The sequence below is a fragment of the Primulina huaijiensis genome, chromosome 15, assembly GCF_012295235.1.
Source record: "Primulina huaijiensis isolate GDHJ02 chromosome 15, ASM1229523v2, whole genome shotgun sequence".
In the NCBI taxonomy this organism is placed as follows: Eukaryota; Viridiplantae; Streptophyta; class Magnoliopsida; order Lamiales; family Gesneriaceae; genus Primulina; species Primulina huaijiensis.
This window is the reverse complement of record NC_133320.1, coordinates 23,023,214-23,048,992: the sequence shown is the minus strand read 5'-3', so window position 1 is coordinate 23,048,992 and position 25,779 is coordinate 23,023,214. Positions and strand designations below refer to the sequence as shown.

General features: G+C 35.2%; 7 protein-coding genes across 9 annotated transcripts in view; 4 read left to right on the top strand and 3 right to left on the bottom strand.

Annotated features, from left to right (window-relative positions):
• LOC140959714 (CDGSH iron-sulfur domain-containing protein NEET-like) overlaps positions 1-770 on the bottom strand; it is a 1,821-nt gene extending 1,051 nt beyond the window's left edge. The window contains exon 1 of the mRNA XM_073417699.1: positions 504-770. Within this exon, the coding sequence (XP_073273800.1) occupies positions 504-700 (197 nt within the window). The 5' untranslated portion in view covers positions 701-770. The remainder of the gene's footprint in view (positions 1-503) is intronic.
• A 267-nt stretch (positions 771-1,037) lies between these two features.
• On the top strand, positions 1,038-4,091 carry LOC140959712 (cysteine and histidine-rich domain-containing protein RAR1-like). 3 transcript variants are annotated; one of them, XM_073417696.1, is made up of 5 exons: positions 1,038-1,180; positions 2,091-2,173; positions 2,632-2,786; positions 2,994-3,232; positions 3,621-4,091. In XM_073417696.1, the coding sequence occupies exons 1-5, from the start codon at positions 1,091-1,093 to the stop codon at positions 3,714-3,716; spliced, it is 663 nt and encodes a 220-aa protein (XP_073273797.1). In that variant the 5' UTR covers positions 1,038-1,090; the 3' UTR covers positions 3,717-4,091. The 3 variants fall into 3 exon arrangements, with proteins under 3 accessions (XP_073273797.1, XP_073273798.1, XP_073273799.1); XM_073417697.1 differs by lacking the exon at positions 1,038-1,180 and adding an exon at positions 1,221-1,995; XM_073417698.1 differs by lacking the exon at positions 1,038-1,180 and adding an exon at positions 1,221-1,995 and having other exon boundaries at positions 2,076-2,173.
• Positions 4,092-4,599: 508 nt separating this feature from the next.
• LOC140959979 (probable aminotransferase ACS12) lies at positions 4,600-7,064 on the top strand. Its single transcript, XM_073418064.1, has 4 exons — positions 4,600-5,184; positions 5,287-5,421; positions 5,756-5,916; positions 6,109-7,064. The coding sequence occupies exons 1-4, from the start codon at positions 4,744-4,746 to the stop codon at positions 6,962-6,964; spliced, it is 1,593 nt and encodes a 530-aa protein (XP_073274165.1). The 5' UTR covers positions 4,600-4,743; the 3' UTR covers positions 6,965-7,064.
• Positions 7,065-8,328: 1,264 nt separating this feature from the next.
• LOC140959980 (protein PPLZ12) lies at positions 8,329-11,804 on the bottom strand. The gene is made up of 5 exons (XM_073418065.1): positions 11,541-11,804; positions 10,624-10,746; positions 10,403-10,494; positions 9,713-9,809; positions 8,329-8,975 (listed from the first exon to the last, which is right to left on the bottom strand). The coding sequence occupies exons 1-5, from the start codon at positions 11,731-11,733 to the stop codon at positions 8,605-8,607; spliced, it is 876 nt and encodes a 291-aa protein (XP_073274166.1). The 5' UTR covers positions 11,734-11,804; the 3' UTR covers positions 8,329-8,604.
• A 957-nt stretch (positions 11,805-12,761) lies between these two features.
• LOC140960143 (probable calcium-binding protein CML13) lies at positions 12,762-15,193 on the top strand. The gene is made up of 2 exons (XM_073418291.1): positions 12,762-13,281; positions 14,927-15,193. The coding sequence occupies exon 1, from the start codon at positions 12,834-12,836 to the stop codon at positions 13,275-13,277; it is 444 nt and encodes a 147-aa protein (XP_073274392.1). The 5' UTR covers positions 12,762-12,833; the 3' UTR covers positions 13,278-13,281; positions 14,927-15,193.
• A 596-nt stretch (positions 15,194-15,789) lies between these two features.
• On the top strand, positions 15,790-17,475 carry LOC140958446 (small ribosomal subunit protein uS15). Its single transcript, XM_073415887.1, has 5 exons — positions 15,790-15,960; positions 16,075-16,147; positions 16,244-16,382; positions 16,499-16,685; positions 17,257-17,475. Exons 1-5 carry the CDS (start codon positions 15,938-15,940, stop codon positions 17,288-17,290), a joined length of 456 nt encoding a protein of 151 aa, XP_073271988.1. The 5' UTR covers positions 15,790-15,937; the 3' UTR covers positions 17,291-17,475.
• Positions 17,476-18,873: 1,398 nt separating this feature from the next.
• Positions 18,874-21,971, bottom strand: LOC140960163 (putative glycerol-3-phosphate transporter 1). The gene is made up of 3 exons (XM_073418314.1): positions 21,769-21,971; positions 19,808-20,847; positions 18,874-19,701 (listed from the first exon to the last, which is right to left on the bottom strand). The coding sequence occupies exons 2-3, from the start codon at positions 20,820-20,822 to the stop codon at positions 19,142-19,144; spliced, it is 1,575 nt and encodes a 524-aa protein (XP_073274415.1). The 5' UTR covers positions 20,823-20,847; positions 21,769-21,971; the 3' UTR covers positions 18,874-19,141.
• Between the last annotated feature and the right edge of the window lie 3,808 nt (positions 21,972-25,779).

The following is a 25,779-nucleotide window of genomic DNA, read 5'->3' as shown; positions in this document are numbered from 1 at the left end:
ATATATATATATATATATATATATATAAAATTTATTACATTAATTTCTCGTCCCCTCGAGTCGAATCACTGATACCCGGAACCTACTATCGTTATAGGTTATATAACCATATTTTTTGGTTGAGATGACGCAGTACTTGTAAGATTGCAGATTTTTCAGAAGCTCACACATATCACATTAACACGACAAGACGAGAACAAAGAATTAACACGTGCGGTGTATCAGAAAAATCCCACAAAAATAACCAACTGATTCGGCCTTTAAAACCTATGCATACTCCTTAATCATTTTTTCAGAAAAAAATATATTAGCAGCTAGCATGAACTGTTATGCATAAATCAGTTCACAATTCTTCATAAAGAAAAATGACTACCACCTACTATGAAATCGATTCAAAAAAATGAATTATTGGCTAATGAAACGGATCAGAATTCAAATTGGGAAGAAAAAAAAACAAATAAACAAAACACGATAGAAAATTCCGCTTGGATCGAAAAGAATACCTGCAATACGCAGTGACGGGTTTGGAGAGGTCAGTGACGAGAACCGAGTCCACTACTTTATCTTCGGTCTTGCGAATATCTGGGTTTACCGTCTCAGCTCTCACCGCCACCATCCGCCGATGCTTACTGTTAGCGGCCGACGACGGGGGCCTGCCGTATGAGATCCCGGCATACACAGTGCATGTAACAGATGCCATGTATATTACTATAGCGAAAAATTCCAAATCCTGATTCGTGGAAGACGGGGTAGTATCAGTTGAGTAGCAAATAAAGAACTTGAGGCTGACACGCTCCCTTAATATTTTTGGATTATTTTATCGATATGTTTTCGGATTTCTTTCATCATTTTATTTAGATAAACTAATTGCATAAAAAACCCATCCTTTATTTTGGCATAAAAAACCCATCCTTTATTTTTTTAAAAGCAATCACATTTCAACCATGGCCCAACTGTATTATAATTGGGCCGGCCCATTCATTTGACACTTGTTGGACCCAACGTTTTAAAAATGAGATAAACCTGTCCTCTCTCTCTCTCTCAATGTGACACTCGAAAGTTGCCGAAAAGCTAGAAGTCTAAAACGAGGATGGAGCAGCTTAGATGCCAAAGGATCGGATGCGAAGCACTGTTCACCGAAGATGACAATCAGGAAGATTCGTGTACTTATCACGATTCCGTAAGTAATCCTTCCCTCTCTTTCTTGTTCGATTCGCGTATGTGAGATTTTTTTTTTGGGGGGATCTCTTTTATTTTTCGGTTAATTTACGTATTGAGGTGATTTGATCGGTTACCAGATGAATTAGTTCTTCGGTGAAAGTTTTACTGAGTATTTTAGATTTGGCGCAGGGACTGTAGAGTTGGCAAATGATAGTAAGATTTATATGCTGCAGAAATTGTACTTGAATTTTGTCAGGGTTTAAGCTTTCCATTTATTTACCTGATGATGTACATTTTCTTGCTTGAATGATACTTCGGTTTGTTTCTTCAACGGGTAGTCCTTTTTCTTGAGATAAGTTCAGAATGGCATATGTTTTGCAAAATTTATTTTTAAGTTTTAATTAATTGGAGAATGCAATGCTTTTATGGAAGTATTTTCTGCCTGGACAGATTTTCTAATCTTTTTACTGTATATATCTATGATCAATTAGTTTGTGTTATTTCGGTTTTATCTAGATGGTAGAAAGTAATAATGATTGATACATATATACAGACAGTACAGTGGTGAGGATAATCACTAAGCTGATTCCAAGGAAAAACATAGAATAACGAATGAGATGTCCGCAGAAAGGGTTGTTTGATTAACTGCTCATGTTATTAATTATTATACATTATTGTCATGACTTGTCTAACTTGTCAATGATTTGGAAGCTTAAATGGATCTCCAGCTTATGAAATATATTTATTACCTTACATTTCTTGATAATCACGAATTTAACGTCTCCTGATGGTATGTGCCATGCTTCAACCGGGGCCCGTCTCTTAAACTAGGGTGTAAGTGACATTTTCTCTGACTTTCTCCCTTGACGAGTTGATAAAACTGCCTTTTTCTGAATTTCTAAAATTAATCACAGAAGTGTCTTTAACAGCCAAAATTTCATGATGGGATGAAAGAGTGGAGCTGTTGTAAGAAAAGAAGTCACGATTTTAGTCTATTTCTAGCGCTTCCAGGGTATGTAGCTTTTCCTTCTTGCTGCGTGTGCATTTTAAAAGTTAAAAATTTTAGTGTCCAATATTTATGTGTGATGGCGTGAGCTTTGCTTGAGGTTTGGCTGTCTTTTCTTTTACCGGATGAATGCTTCACTCAATTTTCTTTCAAGATGTTTCTGGGCTCTGAGTTTTATGTACATATCCTATAGTATTGAATTTGATAACTAATTTTCTGGAAGTTATATCTATAAGATATGGAAGGGATCCATGTTTTCTGAAGGGATGCTAATTTTTTGCGAATTCTAATCGTGAATGGCGTTCATGTTCAATATTCTGTTTAGGAATATTTTTCCCATTCATTAAAGATGGTGGGTCTGCTCATTTTCATTCTTCTTTGCATTGATAGACTCTGCCAGCTTGCTTCATTGAGAGATCTATCTATTGTATATTGTTCGAAACTGATTGTTGTCACGTCTAAAGTTGCAAGACAGGAAAGCACACAACTGAGAAACCTGTGCAGGCGTCGATAGCTGTAACTCCAAAACAACCAGTTTATGAAACGAGTGCCACAGTCAATTCATCATCTAAAGATTCTTGTTCAAGGTGCCGCCAAGGATTTTTCTGCTCCGACCATGGTAGGCCTTTTATGTAGTGATTTGACTTCTTTCAAAACTGGAGGCTGATTATTTGCGTATAAGAATTACTTGTTTCATTTAAATAATTAGCAGAAAGCCAATAAAACACGACTTTTATATGTAGATTTGTGATATAATCAAGTGGTTGAGTTTAGATTAGGTTATGCTACTAGTGTTAACATTCACCTTCCTTTTGATCCTCGTCAGGTTCACAAGCTCGAGCATTGAACTCAAAAGTATCCAATTCTGTGCTAGATGCTCCTAGTGAAAGTAATCGAACGTTGCAGTATGCCCAACCCCCTAAACCTAAGAAAATTGTCGACATAAATCAACCCCAGATTTGTAAAAACAAAGGATGTGGAAAAACTTTTAAAGAGAAGGATAATCACGAGGAAGCCTGCAGTTACCATCCAGGACCAGCAGTTTTTCATGACCGAATGAGAGGGGTATGAATACAAGTTGCCTGTGTTTTCTCATTATTAAATTTTGTTACCGAGCATTCTAGTTACTCTTTGTCGTCATCGTCGACATCATTTATAGATAGGTTTTTCTGCAAAAAAAAGTTGGGATTGGTAACATGGCTCCTCTTACTTATTGTTCTCCGGCTGAAGTTAGACTCTTTTCTTATCTTTAAGTTTATATTCTTTTATCTCCTCTTACTTACCCGAACCCTTACGATTTACCTTCTAACACTACTGTTTCTAATTCAATATATTTTTGTGTAACCATTCACCCACCTCAACTGGCAAATTACAAGTGATTATGTCTTCTGAATATGTCATCCATTCACATGGGCAACACACTTATGATATCTTCTTTCCTTTTGACATGCAGTGGAATTGCTGTGATATTCACGTTAAAGAATTCGATGAATTTATGAGCATACCACCATGTGCCAAAGGATGGCACAATGCTGATCCAGAGTCATAAACATGGCACAAATATCCCCCAAAAGGTTGTTTGCTGCAGTTTATAGTCATTTATAGTCTATGGTTGTCATCTTTGGTCGAGTGTTGAAAATGGAGAGATTTTGCTTTACCTTGCGCTAATCCATTATCCTCAATTTTTTTCCACCATGCGCTATCGGTTTAGCACATTTACTCTAGATGCAAGTACGAGTGAAAGTTGTTGCTTCTATCGAAAATAATAATTTTTTTTTATATGATATTTCCAAACATTAGCTGATAAAAGTACTTCTTGCATTTACCACGGTGACAGTAATAATAGTCTCGTAACTCATCAACACTTATCGTGTTGTAATCAAATTTTCTAAATTTTTTGAAGTAATCGTGTGTTCGTATGATATACGAACAGAGACCGCTCGACTAAGGTTTCGGTTGGAGAGAAAAAAAAAAGAGTTGGACGGAAGATTCTAAAAAAATTTGTTTGGGAGTTTTTTAAAGCAAGGAAGTGAAGGAAAAATTTATCCTCCCCAAAATACGACATCACAATTTCCAATTATGCATACATCAGTTTAATAAAGACTAGTTAAAGATGCACACACGTTGTATGTGTTATTATTATTTTTAATTTGATCCAATAATACTAAACAATTAATACAAAATTATTTTCAATTTAGAAGAGTTGTTAAGTTTTGTTTAGATTTTTTTCTATGTAAAATATGGAATGATTTGTGGAGGTTTTAGTATGATAAGAAGGATAATTATGAAATTAAATATTTTGGTGTTCGGTAATTACTCACACTTAATAATATAATATAGATCTATTAATATTCAATTTTTTGGTACAAAAAAATCATTTTATATATAATATAACATATACTCCATACTAGAGTATATATTTTCACGTGTAAGTATTTGTCACGAATGGCAACCTCGGCAAAATTTATCACAGATAGGATCGCGTCTTTGGCTCAGCCAAAGGCCCAAAAACGACGCCACCACCAAACCTTCCGCCCAATCCTTAACTCCTCCGCCGTGGTTAATCGGCGGTTCACATGACCCAAAGCCGCAATACGACACCGGAAGACGAAACACGAAACCCGATTCAGACCGGAATGAGGCTCATTGTCCCCTTGCAAGGAGTAGTTCAAGGCAGGGGCGGACTCATCCTCGGCTCACTCATCCCATGCGCTTTGTTATATTTCGTCCAATTTTACTTCAAGCGACACCGCTCCGCACCTGGTTCTTCCTCCTCGAATCCCCCGTCGCCCTCCACGTCATCGCCCAACCTTCCCGAGCTACCCCGCTCGTCTTCGCGCGCCAATTTGCTGACGCGTGGTTCCATGGGACGCGTCGACGTCTCTGCTCGGGCGAGCTCCATAGCCAAACCTAATGAGTCGCCTTACTATATTGGGTTGGATAGTGTGAGGGAAAATCCGTATGATGAAATTCATAATCCTGATGGGATTATCCAGCTCGGATTGTCAGAAAATAGGGTACTCACATGCAATTCTGTTATGTATTACTGTCTCATTTGTAAATGGAAATTGAGAGCTTCTACAGATTCCGACATTTTTTGGTTACTTCGTCTTTTTCAGTTGTCGTTGGATCTAATTGAGAAGTGGCTCTCCGAAAATTTGAGTATTTCTGTGCTCGGAATCGGGGATTGCGGTATAGGGATAAGTGGAATTTCCACGTACAAGCCTTCAGATGGATTGATGGAGCTGAAAGTGGTAAAATGTGGAATGCTTTTTTTAAACATGCATACGAATTTGTTTGCTGATAATTTCTTAGGCTCATTGTTCTGGTTTTGCTTTCTTATTTCCTTGTACATAAGCATACCGAATTCAGTACCTATTCCGACTGCCAGTTAGTACCTACGAACATGTTCTTAACTAAATTCTGTTTGATACCAGCGTTCTACACAGTTTTCCTGTTCCACATTTCAGCTGGTAGACTTATAATTGTTTCCTCTTGAACCTCACCTTTGCTAATTGGTGTTGTAATTAATCTTTCCTAAATTTTACACACTTGTGTTTGAAGGGAAAATGTACATTTATTTTGCAGGCGATGGCTGGTTTCATGACTGATGTAATGGGAAAAACTGCATCATTTGACCCATCACAAATGATTTTAACATCCGGTGCAACTCCTGCACTTGAAATACTCAGTTTTTGTCTGGCTGACCCTGGAAATGCATTCCTTGTCCCTGCACCATATTATCCTGGGTATGCATGTAAATTTTTATCTTGGATATGATCTTTAACCGCCACAAAATTTCTTTTATTCTGTGATTTTTGTTGGATAGCTTCATTACCATACATGTTTCGTCTTTTGTTCCTCATCATTTATGCTGCATTTTTTCGGTCGCTCCTTTTTGCTCAAGGCATAAGAAGTAAACTACTATTTTCTTTCTAAAGTTTTGATAGGGACATGAGATGGAGAACGGGAGTTGAGCTAATCCCTGTTCACTGTCGTAGCTGTGATGACTTCACATTGAGCATCACTGCTCTTGACCAGGCATTTAATCAGGCAAGAAAAAGAGGTCAAAAAGTCCGTGGATTACTCATTTCCAATCCTTCAAATCCTGTTGGGAATATGCTGAAAAGAGACATGCTTTATGATCTCCTAGATTTTGCCAGAGAAAGGAACATCCACATCATATCAGATGAAATTTTTGCAGGTTCAACATATGGAAATGACGAGTTTGTAAGCATGGCCGAGATAGTTGATTCAGAAGATGCTGACAAAGATAGGGTTCACATTATACATGGATTGTCCAAAAACTTCTCAATTCCGGGCTTCAGGGTTGGGGTTATATATTCCTTTAATGAAAATGTTCTGGCTGCTTCCAGGAAATTGGCTAGATTTTCTTCTGTTTCAACTCCTACTCAGAAGCTCCTAGTATCAATGCTTTCAGATACAAGGTTTATCAGGGAGTACACCCAGGAAAATAGGAGGAGAATATTTGAAATGTATAATTTATTTGTCGCGGGTTTGAGAGACCTCGGTATTAAATGCTCAAAAACCAGTGCAGGTTTATTCTGTTGGGTAGATATGAGCAGATTGATTAGTCCTTACAATGAGAAAGGGGAGCTTGATCTGTGGCATAAGCTTTTAAGTATTGCAAAGATTAATGTTACTCCTGGATCCGCGTGCCATTGTATTGAACCTGGATGGTTCAGAGTCTGTTTTACGACAATAAGTAAAAAGGACATTCCTGTGGTTATGAAAAGAATACGTCAAGTTGTGGAAAGCTGTAAAGCTCTTGTGTAAGACATTGTGGAATTTGTGTTATTGGTGCCAAAAGGCAAGTGTGCCATGGTTCGAATGGAGTGGTGATGTTTTTATAGACGTCGAGTTGCATATCACCTTTTTTCAAAAAAATTGAGTTACAGTTTTGGGAGTGGTGTAGTTCAGTAATCAGAAACTGATAATATTTCAATATTCTAATATTAGAATGGAATACCAGAAAGGTAAACCTTTTCGGTTTACATTCAATGATCGATTATATCCTGCAATGCAACATTCCTGTATAAGCTTCAGCTGTAAGTGACTCTTCCACTTACTTAGCCATCCGATGAGAATGCAGTCAATTCAAAGAAATCCACAATCGAATCCGCTCCTTTGTGAAGTCATGTCAACCCTGAGTTTGAACATGGAAGCTGCCAGGTAAAATTTTTATTTTTTTTTTTTGCTGCTGGCTTGTTACGTCATTGAAAACCTGTGATTTTCTTGCTCATGTTAATGCGCCAAGAACTGTTAATACCATAGATAGGCCAAGTCACTAAAAAGGTACAAAGCTCAAAGAATAGAGAGCTCAGCCCTTGTGTCTCAATACAATGCACACCTTGGTCTCGAAGCAATGAGCCTTTGATGCACGTTAAGCTCAAGATGTTCTTAGCACACCTTGACATAGTGGATTGTGTGAGGTGAAATTTGAGATACGATTATTCATTTTCGGTTACAGACCAAGTAATATTTGTTTTATATCATTCAATGATTTGTAGATGTTGGATGATTTGTGGCGAAAATTTGTCAAATATTTGTACTTCGTGTATTGTTTTTTTTGTGATTCCTCGAATTGAGACGCACGTCTTGATTCTATACTCTATAATGACCGCATGCGTGCCTTAGCATCTTGGGGTAAAGTAGACTTGAGTAATTATATGAATATCGACCGTGCATAAATATGTTTGGTTTGTTTATTTTTACTACTTTCGCAAGTTATGTCTGTTTCATAGCTTGTGGCTAAGTAGTGGATTGCGCTGCTGCCTATTGCTGATTGAAGTTTGCTTCCTGGGAACATTGCACAAAAATGCCAAACTTAGGTAGACGGGTAGAGCGGACTGCCTTCACTGTGCAAACTAATTCCATCGCACCAAATTCAATTCTTGGGCACGAGCTGATTTTGGCGTTCATATATCCTCGTTAACGTCTAACTTCGTGATACCAGCATGCATCTTCAAATATTTTGATGTTTACCGTATATTTAATAAAAGAATTGACGGGTGGGTAAACTCAATCATGTAATATGACGAATCATTTATTAATGCATTCATCTAGCAATTAACAATTTTATGAATGAGTTATTACGAAAAGCGTTTAGACAAAGCACGATTTTATCATTTAATCCACGGTTATATGCAATAAACAAAATTTATTGATGGTAATACAAACACCAAAACAAAATCCGACTACCGAATCTTTGGTAAAGGCCACCAAACATCAGAGTTATTTGACAAATTTACACAACAAAATCTGAAAGTAGCCAATAACTACATTTTTAACACAGATTAAGCAACCATTGTCAACATTTTTATAGTATTTTTTATTAAAAAAAGCTCAAATGCCCTATTGTATGACATACCGTAGGAGTGTCTTTTGAGAAACATGGGGAAAACAAACTAGTCAGATTATTCGACATTCACCTGTGCACTTGCTGCCTCCATCAGACCATTGCGTATCTGATCGCCAATGTCACGAACATGACCAGGACCATGGGGTATGAAAACCGTAGTGTTTTTGGAACTGTTTCCCAGGTCTTTGATAGTGTCGAAGTATTGAGTGATCATGATAAGGTCCATGACCTCTTTTGCCGACGTGCCTTCTACTTTGTGGGAGAAATTCAAGATATTCTCTCTAAGGCCATCTGTAATTGCCTGCCTTTGTCTAGCGACACCGACTCCTCCGAGATACTTGGCTTCAGCATCCGCTTCTGCTTTCTTGACTTGAAGAATCTTCTCTGCCTCCCCTTTGTATACACTAGCAAGTTGCATTCTTTGCGCTATCATAGAACATAAACATTTTATCCCCGTGTTGCGGTGAAAATAAAAATAAATAAACCATCCATTTGTAGATGGGAGAAAAGTAAGGAAAAACAAGACAGGTACAAGTTTAGATGAAATGGATGGATTTAGGCTATTAATCACCTTGTTTTTTTTTCAAAAGTAACTAAAATGTGAACAAGAGACATTAAAACTTGGAAATCAATTCTGAAAGCATCATAATTCAACATTCTATTTCATTCTGAAATGTGAATATGTAGCTCCCACAAGATTATATCATGTATATAGTAATATCAACGGCATTACACATCCTATATGGATGCAGTACTATATCAAAAACATCGACAACATAAATTGCCATGGTCGATGCCTACAACCTGCATTAAAATCTTTACAATGCCATCCCAAGTGTTTTCCTCACTTAAATATCTATGAAATGTCCCCTTCAGAACCAGAGGACATCAAATTTATCTTGGTCTAACCAATCAAGACTTGAGCAGAGTATGAGAAAGCATGAAGATCATTTGCAAATATAACAGAAGGCTACAAACTCAGAGAAACCACACCAAAATCACAATAGATGCCCAAGCAGCGTCAAGAAGAAAACCATGTACAACAAAACAGTGAATGCGCACTTAGCAACACGTGCGCTCTTAAATGGACAGTCTAGTTGTGTCGATCATGTTCTGTCTGAAAAGTTAAAAATGCAAGGGACAATGATATAACTGAGAGTAACCTGCATTTATCTCATTCATCGCTTTGCGTACTGAGGCGTCCGGAATGATGTCAACCATCAATATATGCTCAATGTTATATCCATATGCTCCCATCACCTGACACATGTAGTTGTATTAAAGCTGGATCTCATAAGTACTACAAATCCCACATGTGTGCATCATTCGACATACAAAGAATGAAATGGAACAAAAAAAATAACGTCAATGTATTTAACTTTTAAGTGTCAACTTGATATATAAGCAGGTTAATTAAGAAGATTATCAAACATATGTAACAGTCTCTGAACTTATTCTTTCTTCGTGCGGGTTTTCCTCCTCCCTTTTCAACTTTTCTGAACTTAAAATTGTTATTTTCTTTTCTGTTTCTCTCAGTATGAAACAGTCCCCGGTATACTTCACAATGCAGGGGATATTCACGTTAACACATGCATAAACTTCCTCGTGGAGCTGAGAAACAAAGGTTGGCCAGAAGATTCCAATTTTTTTTGTTATACACACACACACGCAGAACAGTTCCTTCAAATCCAAAATTTTAAATATAAATATACACCGAAATAGAAAAGTTCCTTCCAATCACAAGTTTTTTTAATAAAAAAGAAATTGAAGACCACATTTGGGAATTCAAAGTAGGATTAAATATTAAAGTTTTGCCACAGTCACCCTATTGTCCACTTTTTATCAAAAAATACCTTCTCAAGTTCCTCCAAAACAGCTTGAGCAACATCACCCTTCTGTTCAAAAAGCTCATCCAAAGTCATTCTTGGAACATGAGCTCGAACAACTAGTAGCATGAACAGAGACAACATAAGAAAAAATTTGGTGAAAACTAACACTTGTACAAGCAAAAGGAAAAAAATAAAACATGAAAATATAGAGCAAGAAATTAATTGCATAAATTTACATAAATTACCATCAAATACGTATGACTGAATCTGTTCTCTAGGATTTTGTAACTCATAGAAAGCATCATCAGCATTTTCCTTGATTACCCTATATTGAATTGTGCAATGCATTTGAACAAAGACATTATCCTGCAGAATGGAATAATGTGATATTCTGAGAGTGGAACATGCACACTCAATTCAAAATCTTGATTTTGACTGCATAAACATCACCTATGCAACTCTTGCATTTAACAAGCCATATGATGGCAAACTAAGTTGACATCTCTAATTACCTTAAAGCTAATAATCCGTTCAAATTAAGCAGTCAAAGAATATGCCATATGGGGAAGCATAACTTAATTTGAAGGTAACAATTATCAGATTACGTATAAATCTTGTATAGGCAACTCAGGGCCCAGCCACAAGGGAATCAACTATGCAAACATTATGATAAACACAACAGAATACCCAAACTGCCAGGCATATCATATTTAAAGACCAAATTTTTATTTCTTTTAACTGGAATCTCGGGGTTTATGGAGTTGAATTATTTGAGATCTAACTCATTTGTGTCGGCAATATGTTAAATGTGCATTAAATGGATGAGCAGACAAAGTGGTGGTAGGCTACTTGTGCAGCGGAAGTTTCGGATAGAAATTCAAAGATCGCGTTTTAAAAGCGTCTTCATATTTATTATCTCAAATTGTCATGGGACCAACAATTTGTAATGCAAGTGAATCCTGCTCAAACAAACCTGAAAATCCACACACGTAATAAAAATTGCACAAAGTTACGAGAAATTCAAGCTCACGCAACATAGAAAAAAAAGGATAAACAGGACCGGAAGAAAACAGAGTCGCAGAAACGACTCCGCCCTTCTCATCATAATAATCACGCACGTGCTACTTCTCTAAGACATGTGTGAAAACGAGATTACTTTCCTTTGTTTTGGTCTCAATTTTGACATCAAGAGAATTAATCCTAGTGGATAGGACCCCGGCGAGACATTCTCCGGCCAAGAGGTTGTAGAATTGGAACCCCGGTTGAGCAAGGCGATCAAACCGCCCCCATCTCTCCACCACGCCTACGCTTGCCTGATCCACGCACCCACACAACATACAGTACGCGTTCCCCATCCCCCGCGACAACCTTCAATTACCTAGAACTACAAGAGGGAGATATCGTTGGCTTTATCGCAAAAAATAGAAATTTCCATTTAAAAGAAAAGAGGACACGCGGTATCGATCACGGGACGTGGCCATGCTTGTAATTTCTTTATTTCGTTTAACAAATTTAGAATTTTTTTTCCATTTTGTAAACTCAAATACATTTTAAAAATATTATATTACTTATATATATATTTTTTTAATAGCACTATGATATAATTTCATGTCCCAATTAGGGATGAATATGAGTGGTTTGGATGCGATTCTTTATGTTCCATTCTCATTTATTATGATAATCGTTATTACATATTCAATTTCGTCTTTATCATCGTTTTCATATCCGTCGGATGATTGAATATTCATAAACTATACAATTGTCTTATTGTTAATTATAATAGTATTTTCTCAAATTTAAATTACTTCAAATAAATTATAGATATTTAATAAATTTTTGAGAGTAATAAAAAAAATTATCAAATTAAACATTGTAAAAAAAATAACAAAATATTAGAAACAATTTATTCTAACAATATTATCCAAAAAAATAACATCAACTCTATAATAATAAATTTATTAATTTCACTTAACTAATAGCATTCGACAAAAATCTATTAGAATCAACATCATAGTCCAAAAAAATCATATATATATATATTAATTTAATCAGATATTCGGGTCGAGTATGAGTAAGATTTTTAAAACTAACATCTATCCCTATATTCGAAAATCTTCATTCTAGATTATTCATTTATTTAATCATATAAAAAATCTTCTATATGTCATCTTCTCCGTATTATCTTTAATCTAAATCGAATATCGGATTTTTCGTCGAGTTCGGAGGACATCGTGATCTTGGTCCCAATTTGATTGGGTAGACATAAGAGGCCATGGTCAAGACCAAGCCCTAAAGACAAATTCTGATCACATTCAGCCCCCTAAATTTTCCTATATCCCATTAAAACCCCTCCATTTGAGAACAAAATTCAAAATTGTCAGAATTTTTTTAAAAAAAGAACCAGCAACACAACAGAGAAAATTCAGGAAGGGAAATTCTCATCTCATCGCGGAAAATGGGGAAAGATCTGAAGGACGAACAGGCATCGGCAATGAAGGAAGCGTTCAATCTCTTCGACACCGACGGCGATGGAAAGATCGCTCCCTCGGAGCTCGGGATCCTGATGCGATCTCTCGGCGGAAACCCTACTCAGGCCCAGCTGAAGTCAATAATCGCTGAGGAGAAGCTCAATGCTCCGTTCGATTTCCCTAGATTCCTAGACCTCATGACCAAGCATTTGAAACCTGAGCCATTTGATCGCCAGCTTCGCGACGCGTTCAAAGTTCTCGATAAGGACGGTACTGGGTACGTCGTGGTTTCGGATCTCAGGCATATCCTCACCAACATTGGGGAGAAGCTGGAGCCTGCTGAGTTCGATGAATGGATCCGTGAGGTTGATGTCGGGTCTGATGGCAAGATCCGGTACGAGGACTTCATCGCTCGCATGGTTGCTAAGTGAATAGGTGACGTTTTTTATCTTTCTATTTTTGCGGCTACACCATTGGCGGTTGTTTTCCTTTTTTCTTTGTGTATTTTCTACGTGATTGTTGGGTCATTATTATAAGTAAGTTGTGTTTCACCCGGTGATGCTTTAGTTGTTGCAACTTGCAATTCTGCTTATTGAATGCTTATGCTAGATTGTGAAAAGAAGATTCGCGGGTTTGAGGAAACTTGTTAAACTGTTTGGTCTGTTGACTTCAAGGTTTATGCTTTTAATTTAACTAGTTTTTTGTACGTTGTTTATTATTTATCGGCGAATAATAGATTTTATTCCTTTCTCATTAGGTATGAGGAATGTCTCGGTTGGTTTTGATTTCTATAAATTTGTAGGATTCTATGTGAGATTGAGAAAGTTGATTATACGTTTCACAAGTGATTATTAAGGGTTACATAAATCATTTGTGATGCAAGAAGAAGTTAACCAGGTATTTATTAGGATTCGATTGTCTAATTTATTAGATTTAGGATATTACTTACGATTTAGCTTGTGTATTGAATGCTCTACTTTGTCAGAATACATGAAATAGAACTATTCTTGAAGATCTGTTGCTTAAGAAACTTGCGTTTATGAATTGTTGTTAAAACAAACACTCTAGTCGCAAAAAATATATGAGAAAAAAAGCTTCTTACACCATTTTGGTATAAGGGGAGTGGAAAAGAATTTACCTGAGTGTGTTACCAAGTTTAAATATCATGCAAGAACAAACTACTGTGGTAATTATTATTTCTACCGAGCTTTCTCACTTCTAAATCTTTTATCATTCTATTTACGTAAACATATTAGTTTAATATATTATTTCACCTTTTGAATTAGTTTGGTTTTATTGATTAAAATTTGATTTTAGGTGCAATATTTATTTATGACGTGTGAGAAGCATAACGATTTTATCTTGGTGGGTTAAAGTTTTAATTTTTGGTTTGTGTAATTCACAGCTTACGTGATCATATCTGAATTTGATGAAGAATTCTTCTCTATCTGCCCAACCTTTTGCCTTGCGCTTTATCTCAGGCTCCAATACCTACTTGGAGCCTTGATGTGTCTTATGCCCTTGAACTATAAATTATGTTTTCCAAAGGCAAATCTCTATCCTTGTGAATGACAAGTTGTGTCAGATTGAGTATTCATGCATTCCAGTATTCTTGGGGCCGGTGAACCAGGTTGATTTTAATGCCTACCATATCAAATGGTGTTCTCACCCACTTGGCAATGACACAAAACTAGAGATGGCAATTTAAACACCCATTAACCAAACAGGAGTTTTTCACAAAAAATTGAATTCGGATCGAGGTATACAGAGTTTGGAATGATGAAGTCTAAGGCTGGCCTTCAGCTTGGGCCTTGGAAGCTTAATCTCTTATTCACTTTTGTCCTTTCTGTTAACCCTCAATCCTAATGCAAGAGTATCATTAATTATGTGGAGAATTGTGTGAGCAACTTTGAAAATCAACAACCGTAAATCTCCTTGAAGTTTCATTTGTCCTAAGTTCTCATATCCCAATCTCTACCTCAACCCTCTGATGGCGTATTGGCGTGGACCGTGGTTGTAGCTTTTAATTAATTTATTTATGACTGCTTTAGTATCTGATTCCAGTGCATCGTTCTTGCAGGTTATCTCGATTCCTGGCTGCGCTGATCATTCACCTGGAGCAGGAATCTTAGTTTATGTCATTGGCTCATAAAACTTGCAATGTTTGGATGTTTTTAAGGGGTCCCTAGTGAAACCATGATTGATTGTTCGGTAGATATTTTAGTAGTATTTCAACTCCATCTGGTGGTGTTGTGTGTTAGGGTGTACAGTTAATTGGCACCTGAATGTTGTGAACACTGTTTCCTATTTCCTGATCTATTCGCCACATCTTGTGTTTTGAACTGAACCCTAGTCGATTCTTGTTGCACCGAGTTGCGTAAATCGTTTTTCTCACGAAATGGAATTATTGCTCAAATTTATATTTATATTCTAAATACGTTCGGTAACGTGTAAAATTTATTTTTTGGAAAAAGATATTTATTAGTTATTGATTATTATGGTGAACTATTATAAAGAAAATCGATTCGGCTTATGATTAAATGGTACAGTGCACAACTCTAAGGCAATGTTGGTCGGAGGGATTAGGTGGGTTTATTGTTTTTTAACTCACCTAATATCATGTTTGGTACGTTTTTTATTTAATCAAGTCAATCATTCCTATGAATGATTAAGTTATATCAACTATGATAAAATAATCACTCCTCTCCCCCTAGGATTATTTATTACACTCTTAATCCATCTTATTTTTTCAATTTTACTCTTCTTCTAAATCTAAACTCACCATCACTTCCCTCCACCTAACGAAATGAACGGTTCGGTTTGATTAAACCTAGAATTCGAGCCATCTTTCTCTCCTTTCATTTAAAAAATAAAATATTTTAAATAAAAAAATCTTGTTCGATGAAATCCAGCCCTGAAGAAGCTAATTGGGCTGGCCCAGATAAACTGAATATTAATTAAAATCGAATATCAAATAAAACCCTAGTCAGCGGAATCGACTTAGAGCAGCCGGGCTTCTGTGTGCTTGCACTTTGCTTTCCAGAGTCTCAAATTTCGTCGGCGAACACGCGGCAGCGCTACCACCGCCACCATGGGTCGTATGCACAGCCGCGGGTACTTATCATCCATTAATCTCTGTAACTCAATTGACCAGTTTATTCCCTTTCCTTGGAATATTTTGTCCTAGCATCCTATTTAGTGTTTTCTCTATGTTTTGTTTGATTTCAGCAAGGGTATTTCTGCCTCAGCCCTGCCTTACAAGAGAACTCCTCCTAGTTGGCTCAAAATTTCTTCCCAAGATGTATATTGTTCGATTGAAATTCTTAATTGTTTTGTCCATTTTTTTTTATAATTATGGACGGACTTTTTATTTTGTTTGTTTTGTTTATTATTTAAGGTGGAAGACAATATATGCAAGTTCGCGAAGAAAGGAATGACTCCGTCACAGATCGGCGTGATTCTTCGTGATTCCAATGGTATCGCTCAGGTGAAAAGCGTTACGGGTAGCAAGATTCTACGTATTCTCAAGGCCCACGGTAATAATAAATTTTGCTTTCTTCTTATTGATTCCGAAATTTCTTGAAAAATTAAATGTGATTAGTTTACCTTAGAAGTTTGATTATTGGGGAAAATGATAATGTGATACCTTTAGGTCTTGCCCCGGAGATTCCGGAAGATCTTTACCATTTGATCAAGAAAGCAGTGGCCATCAGGAAGCATCTGGAGAGGAACAGGAAGGATAAGGACTCCAAATTCAGGCTGATTTTGGTTGAGAGCAGGATTCACCGTTTGGCACGGTACTACAAGAAAACCAAGAAGCTCCCACCTGTTTGGAAATAGTAAATCCCTGCTCCTCTATTTTTCATTTTACCATATTGAAATTATTGCCATCGTTTTCATTTACTTATCTTTGAACTTATTCGTAGTTATTACGATTCTGCTAGTATAAAGACCAGCGGTATGGCTAGCATGTTTTTGTTAAGGATGATATTTAGAGTAATTTGCATGTCCAAAAATATTGTTATCCTGCTCTGCAATTTTTCATAAAAGAATCTGTGTTGGTTTTCTTCCATAGCAAGAAGTATTGGCAAACCTCAAGGTTCACCATTGATTGAGATGTGGTTAAATTGAACTATTGATTGTATCTATACTGAGACTGGTGAGTGGTAAGTGTGAAGTTTCATCATTTCCTAATCATTTGAATGCTCGAACTTCTTTCGTATTCGCTTTTCCATGCCTAGCCATGTATTTCATGTGAGACTATTTATTCGTCTGTGTACTATAGAATTCTCGGTTTTTTTCCCACATTTATACATCCTACTCGTGAATTTCATGTTGGAACATCTCATTTAACATTTCTTTGTAACTAGTAATCTTTTGTGACTTACTTTTAAAACTCTCCATTTGCAGCGAGTCCACCACTGCCAGCACCCTTGTAGCATAGGCTTGGGTATTAGTTTGGATGGGCACTCGACCTATCAATTATTACATGGGCAAATTACTTATTTTGGCAAAATCCGTCTTTTGATTTGATTATGTTGACTGAGATGTATGACATTTTTTGGCTTTGACATTTTTGTGTTGGCAGTTTCATTGCATTAGTATCTCGTTTGACCTGGTGTCCCTGAATTGATGGTGAAAGTTTGCCGTTCTATTTTTTTGTTTTTGAAGTTAAATGCTGCATTTAGCACTAATGGGTGAATGAGCAGCGTCGAGGGGGAATCTCCTTAATTTAGGAACTATTTGGAAATTGTGTCATTACTTTAAAAATTCATGCCCGTTATAGGTCGAATTCGTGAATACGATCCAAGTAATGAAAGTCTGAGTTTCGTTTGGATCCCAACTCCAATAAGATTCTCATGCTTCGTTATCTCATACTGCACCATAAAGAATTCTTATGGTTAAAAAGATAAATCTTAGACTAATAACATGTTAACTCCAATAATCCAATTGTTATATCAATTGGAACTTGTAATAATTAAAAAGATAAGTATTTTTTAAAATATTACTTCGTTTGTTCAACCTCAATCGGGTAAGGGAAAATATGCCGTGATCGTGGTTGTCTCTATTTTTATTTATATGAATAAAATTCAAATTAGTTTCACATTTACTTCATAAAATCAAGCAGTTTCATTAGTCATTGTAGTAGATTTTAAATATGTCCATTGTCCAAGATAAATATAATTTGAAATATTTTTTTTTAAGGAAAGGCTGGAGCTTGCATTCAAATTTCTAATTCTTCTCTAACATCTGTCGTTCGATTTAAGGTTTTTGCTGTAGGGTGGACTGCAGTCTACGTGTCTTTAGACAACGTCGGTGTTTGGAATCTTAGAACAATAATCTTGATAGATGGTATCTTTGGTTATCGTTTGGTTCATGGTATGAGATATATAATATGAGGATAAGTAATATTTTGTAATAATAAAATAAATAAAAAATGATAGTTAATATAGTGTTTGATTTAATTGATTTGATTTATTAAATTTGAGATAATATGATATTACCATTTTGTCCTTGTTGAAAATATTAATAATATTATTTATTAAGGGTAATATCGTAATTTTATATTATTGATTTGATTGATGTGAGATAAATTATTACGAATTTGATTGATGTGGAATAAATAATTAATAATTTGATTGATCGAGATGAATAATACTTGTACAAAACAAATGATATGATAGGACTATTTATATTAGTACTTAGAAGTACTTGAACCAAACGGTACCTTCATATACTCTTGATGATTGTTCTCCTCGACTGTTTCCTCATGTCTTGATGACTTTTTTTTTCTCCCAAAAAAAAAAAAAACTTATTTTTCTCGCATCGCGACACAATAAATTCCACCTCGTCAACCAAGATGGCACTCAAAGTTTTTAGTGGTGCAAAAAAATAATTTAATTTCGAGATTGTCGGAATTTGAATAACATTGGATGAGGGGGAAAAATTGAACAAGACTCGTAGCAATTCTGCCAAATGCACCATTCCATTGGGTACGTAGTGGCAATCCAAGTTAGAAAGAGTGCATTAATATAAAAATTGCGTGCAGATAAAATTACATTTTAAGAAATTGTATAAATGTGATTGAAACTGATTTCATTTGAAGTCGAGACAGATCTGCTGGTTCACCTCAGATACAAGTTAGGCACATGCGGGGCATGTACCAAACATTGAATTATACAATCAAGAAACTCAAACTCAAAGCCACTCACCCTTCCATTTATCTAGCAACGGTGATGCTTATCATTTTTTAGCACAAAATAAAAACCCAAATCTGTGAACCTTTCTCGATCGATCACACTTCCAAAGGTGGATGACTTGACCTCGAATTCTCTTGTGCCCGTGATTCTTGAATCTTCGTGCTCACCTCCGAGACCACAAGCCTTGTAAGGAGCAAACCAGCTATCAGAGCTGCACCCATCAGCATTGTAAAAACCGCACTCCAGCTCTGAGCTGATATATACCCTGTTAGAAGTGGTCCTACTGCTGCCCCAACCGACCCCGTTCCATCGATGATTGCAGTCACCGTAGCCAACGCCCGTGCATTGCCTTTCAATGAGCTATGTGTCCCCAGATCAGCCGAAACAGCAGTCGTTATAAGAGCATAAGGCCCATTTACAAATAACCCGGTAATGAACATGAGTACGATGTTTACTACCAAGGACACATGCCCATAGTTTCTGTAAAGAAACAGAACTGGTATTGCACAATACATGAAGCTTGCGGCTGTTATGGCTCTTGCACCGAGACGGTCTGATATGTGGCCAGCTAAAATCCCTCCAACCACGCCCCCAACATCAAAGAGTGTGGACAAGTTTCCCGCTTCCTCACTCGTTAAGTATCTCCCCTCGACAGCTGCAGTATCAGCGTAACATATTAAGTTCAAAAATGGTCTAAACGAAGCCTTTCTACAATTAAATACACAAAATAAACTGAATCGAATGCAAGAAGCTCAATTCACCTGTGTGGCTGATGTAAAATGGAAGCCAGTAAAGGAATGTGTACGCCACAAGTTTCGCAAAGAAAAGGCACAGAGCAAATGGGGCGACCCCTGGAATCTTCCATGCTTCAAGGAATCCAACTGCTGGTCCTTTCTCCTCCAACTTCAATCTCAAGAGGGGTTCTCTAATTTCCTCTCCTGCTTTTCTAGGAGAGAGCACTTCATCGCTATCATCCACACCGGCTCCGACAGATTCAGGACTAACGGGTAAAAACAAGAACAGAATGATTCCCACAAAAGTTATACCTAATCCAGGAACCACCAAAGACCAACCCCATCCGTGTTTCAACATCATCGATGCAACTACAGAACCAGTTATGTTACCAAGAGATGTATGAGCATTCCAGATACCCATTATAAGTCCCCTCTTTTGTTTTCCAAACCAATTTCCAACAACTGCAACCACGGATGGCCAACCGGTGGACTGAAACAATCCCGCTAGCATTTGAACTAGCAAATAGTAATAAAAGATATGGATGTTTGCCCAATATCCAACCCCGAAAAGGGAAGTAAACAAACCAGTTCCTAACATTCCAATTGTTAAAAATATTCGAAGATTCATTCTATCCCCTATATGCCCCGAAAAGAACATTCCTGCAGCATATACGAATAAGAAAGCCACATCAAGTTCACCAAGCAACGACGTCCCATCGGAATCATTAAATGGTTCCCAACCAGCTCCAAAAACATAGGAACTCTTCACGCCATATAACGGCCTTTGAGTATTAGCCCTTGTCCACGAATAATAAGACAGTTTCGAATCTACATTAGGCGACTGGGGATCAAGTGCACTTTTCACAATGCTGGTGGTTTTTCGAGTGGCGTGGTAAGACAAATACGCGAAAAATGTTACTACCAAAACAATGCCCTGATGGGTCTTGTAAGAAATGGAGGATTTTTTAATGTACTCAACGAATCGAATTCCTGGAGGCTTATCATAATTTACCTCTAAACCTGGTTCTTCAATCGAACCCATTATTGGAATTTAGCAATTGCCCAACCTGAGAAAATATATGAAAATGAGATACACGAAACCCCCAAGATCATCGAATGGGATTTCTAAATACAATAACTTTCATTGAAATCTCAAAACCATCAATGAGTTAACAGACCAACAGGAGCTGGATCCAAACAGAGATCAACTGGCCAAGTGGCAAAAAAACAAAAAAATGGACTGAGCTTTACGAGAATTAGGAAAAATATACAAAATAAATCGCAGGTTTTTCAAACAAGCATCATCAGAAATGTAATAAAAATTCAAAAAATAATGATCAGTTAAAAGTAAAGCTTAAATCACTTGAAAATGTCCAAGTCAAAAGATTCCGATATATTCCAGGAATATTCTCCGCTTAAAAGTCTGTTTTGTCACGTTCATTCTTCCCCAACACGCCACGAAATGCATATCCATGAAAATGCTCAAACTTGAAATCTAACCCAATCTTCCATTAAATAAATCAAAGCTATCTATTTCTATAGCTCAAACGGGTAATTTCTAAAAAACATATGTGAAAACAACGGGATCAAATCACATAGTTTTAAATTTAAAATTGAAACGTGTATGGAAATTAACGAGCTAAAAACTATGGATGTTGAGTTTCAGCCACAAAATTTAATAATATATTTTTACGAGTAAATTCTAAAAAAAAAACATAGGGTGAATTTTCCGATTCCAGAAAACATCATAGCAAGAAAGAGAATAAATAAACGGATAAAGCACGAGATTCAGACAGAAGAATATGGAATATTTGAAATAAAGTTAGGACAAAATTCAAGAACTGCAAACTGGGGTAAAAAATTTCAAAAGATGAAGACTATATTCTGTCCAATAACGAGTTAAAAAAAAAAAAAAGAACTTTGTTTCATAATCTTGGTATTTGAGCAAAAGAATTTGAGAAATAAAGCAACTGGCTATAGATGATTACCTCGGATCAAGAAACCTCGAATCAACAAAAGAATCGTTTTTCGTGTCCACAGTCTCTCTTTCTTTCCAAGCTTTATAATATAAACTACAGCGTTACAGAAGAAATGGCTTTTGTTTTTCTTTAATAGCTGAGTTTTGTGACAATGCTCATTCCATATCAAGAAGTGATATAGTTTACTGCTGATGGATTAGAGGGATTACGTAATCTCAAAGGTACCCTTCTTTTCTCTGTACGAGATACGAAAAAATTTGTGTGAGACGATCTCACGGGTCGTTTTGTGAGACGGATTTCTATTTGGATCATCCATGAAAAAATATTATTTTTTATACTAAGGTATTATTTTTTTATTGTGAATATCGATAAGATTGACTGATCTCACATATAAAGATTCATGAGATCGTCTCATAAAAGACCTAATCTAAGACATAATTGTGAGTCGGGATAGAGTCAAAGTGTAGCCTGAGGAAAAATTGAAAAAACACTCATTTAGCCGAGTACATGGTGTGGTTTTTGTATCGAAAATGTCAGGCAAAGTTGAAAATACTCATTTAGACGAGTTATTTGCACCAAATCTCTCTTAAAATATCGAAATTATACATTTTTCGTTTATAAAAATTAAATAAACGTAGTATACTTTAAATTTTTATAAAAGTTGCAAATTGTTAGAAAAAAAAAATCAATTTGCTAAAAGTTTTATTTCAGGTCGGCTAGACTAGTTCGAACGTTATTTATGTTGATCGGACGTTACCGACTATTGTATTTTTGTCATCGAACTCAATCTTACACCGTTTGACTGGCACATATAAAATTAATTCTTTTTTATAAGTGTTTTGTCCGTTGGTTATCAGCGGGTCAGATTCCAAGTGATGCATACAATTTTTATAAAAAAAATTAAGACCTAAAATTTTTATATAAGAGAAGTGTACATTTTTTATATTTCATATTTGATATATATTTTTTAAAAAATATATAAATCATTGTAACGTATACACTTGAAATGAAGATGGATAAGTACTTTTAATATAAAAATATATAAATTTGTCAAGATCAAAAGGAAATGTATATTTGTCAATGGCTAGGGCCGACAAGAGGGGTAGCAATGTCATTTGAGTCCTGGCCGGCTGGGGGATATGCGAATCTTAGGGGCGCATTATCCCTTTCGTGTAGCGTATATTCACTGACTTTTATTCGCCACTATTTGTTCAGGCCCTACAGTCCGACGTGTCAGATCTGGCTGTCGCGATCCGGTGACGTGGAATAGTTATTGGGATGTGTGTAGTAACACTATTGTCTACCAAGTATAGTATTAATAATAATAATAATAATAATAACAAACGTTGACAGCACTAAAAAACATACTCTCTTAGAATGAATGTTATGGTGAAGATAATTTTTTTAAATTTGCATCTTTATAAATATATAATAAAATAATATTTTTTCTCTATCTATATTTAAATTAATATCTTTACAAATATATAACAAAATAATATTATATATATTTAAATTATAAAGTAGTTCTCTTGTGAGACGGTCTCACGAATTTTTATCTTTGAGACGGGTCAATCCTACCGATATTTACAATAGAAAGTAATACTTTTAGGATAAAAAGTAATACTTTTTTATGCATGACCCAAATAAGAGATATATCTCACAAAATACGACTTGTAAGATCGTCTCACACAAGTTTTTGTCTAAATTAAAATACATAGAAAAGCCATTATATTTAACAAAATGCTTAAATCAAGTATATAAACTTTCAAACGTAGCAAGCACACAAATAAAAAAAAATAGAGAGAGAGATTCACTTATTGTCGTGTCAGTGATTCGACGTTCATTTGCAACATTTATTTACGAGGATTCACGTGTTGTCGTGTCAGTGATTCGACGTTCATTTGCGACATTTTTTTAGAAGATTTGTTTTTTTTAATGATTTATAATTTTAATGATGAAAACTTTTTCGAATTTTTATCGGATCAATACTAGATTACGAAAAACTAAAATCATTTCACAACAGTACCTTCGGCTTTCAATGACAAATATTTATTGTATTATATTTTATTGTGATATTAAAATATTTTAGATGTATATATGATTTATTTATCGAGCTATAATTTAATTATTATATAATAATATTATATCGATTAAGAAAAATAATATTATTTTATTATATATTCATACATTTTTTTAAATATATTATGTTTGAATATATAATTTATTTGTTGATATATATTTAAAATAATTAATAGTTCTAATATCTAGATTAGGATTTCAAAAAAAAATCCATGGTTGGAGAATTTTTTGAGACTTAAATGAACTTATTTATTGAATTTGCTATCTTATTTTATCTTATTGGACCTGAACCAAATCTATTGGGTCAAACATAAATTTAGGCTCACGCCTATTTTAAAGGCTTACAGATTAAACTGGTGCATGCTTCTTATATTTATAGCATTATCATGTTTCCTATTGGCTTTGCTTAATCAATTGGAAAGATCCAACATAATCTAGAAAACCTTTTTTTGACTCAACATTTATAAGAGTTTTGAGTTCCCGGTTTCTCTCCAAATCAAATGACTTTCTCTCGATTAAGGCAAAAACTTGTGTGAGACGGTCTCACGGGTCGTATTTTATGCGACGGATCTCTTATTTAGGTCATTCATAAAAAAATATTACTTTTTATTCTANGGTCATTCATAAAAAAAATATTACTTTTTATTCTAAGAGTATTACTTTTTATTGTGAATATCGGTATGATTAACCCGTCTCACAGATAAAGATTCGTGAGACCGTCTCACAATAAATCTACTCCCGATTAAATCTTTCTATCCAAGGACAACCTAAATGAATGACTCTCGAGGTCAATTATATACATTCTTATTTTATTTGTTATTCGCATTCATTTCATTTGATTCCATATTTAGTATGAGTATATGCTCTTTTTTATCATATTAATTAACACAGATCTGACGAATACTTTTGATGATGGACGAGGAACCTCATTATCAAAAACCAGATTTAAAAATTAAATAAAAATGAACTTTTTAAACTTACAACAAAAATTGCACACATAAAATCCTACACATTTTTATTGTTAGTTAAAACTTTAACAAAACCGGTGGATGCAAAGATTATTTCTGTTTCTTATAACAATCGAATCGTGGTTTTTTTGTTGTTGTATGGTTTAAAAGATTTGAGTTACACAATTACTATCAGTTACAACTTTTGGTGAAGCGACGAACGCTCGGTCCTACAATTGGTGTGAGAGCCAAAATCACGTGTTCGATTTTCATAATTGATTGCAAATAGTGTATTTAATGAGAGGAATATTGTTTGAGTGTAATAATTGTATTTGTTGTTAAAACAATCGAAACATGACTTTTGTGTTATTGTATAATTTAAACTATTTGAGTTGTACTATTACTATCACTTATAATTTTTGGTAAAAAAGAAAACGTACGATCTTAGAAAACATAATTATTAATGGGCATGATTAATCCATAAAAAAAATAACTTTTGGTAAAATAGAAAACATAATATCTTACAAAACATAATTATTAATGGACATGTTTAATCCATAAAAAAATGTGATATTAGTAATCATGTGTACTAAAAATAAAACAAAAAATTTCATAAATTTAGTCATGAATTTTGTAAAGTCTACCCCATAGACTTTGACAATAAGCATGCAATCAACTTTCAAAAGTACCATTATATATATAATTCTATATTATTATTATTATTGCTATTATTACTTACATATCACTACAACAATATATAATTCCCAAAAGAAATATCATAAAAACGGTGTATGTCATTTAAATTAATGCAACGAAATCCAAATCAACATAAATCACCTCATTAAATTTCTTTGATAAACCAAATCCTCACAGATTCACCCAACCATTTAATATTTACTTCAATACCTGATTTGGTGATTTTGAATTTCAAATTCTTAGTCCAGGTGCATTTATTAATATTGACAAAAACTTGTGTCAGACCATCTCACGAGTC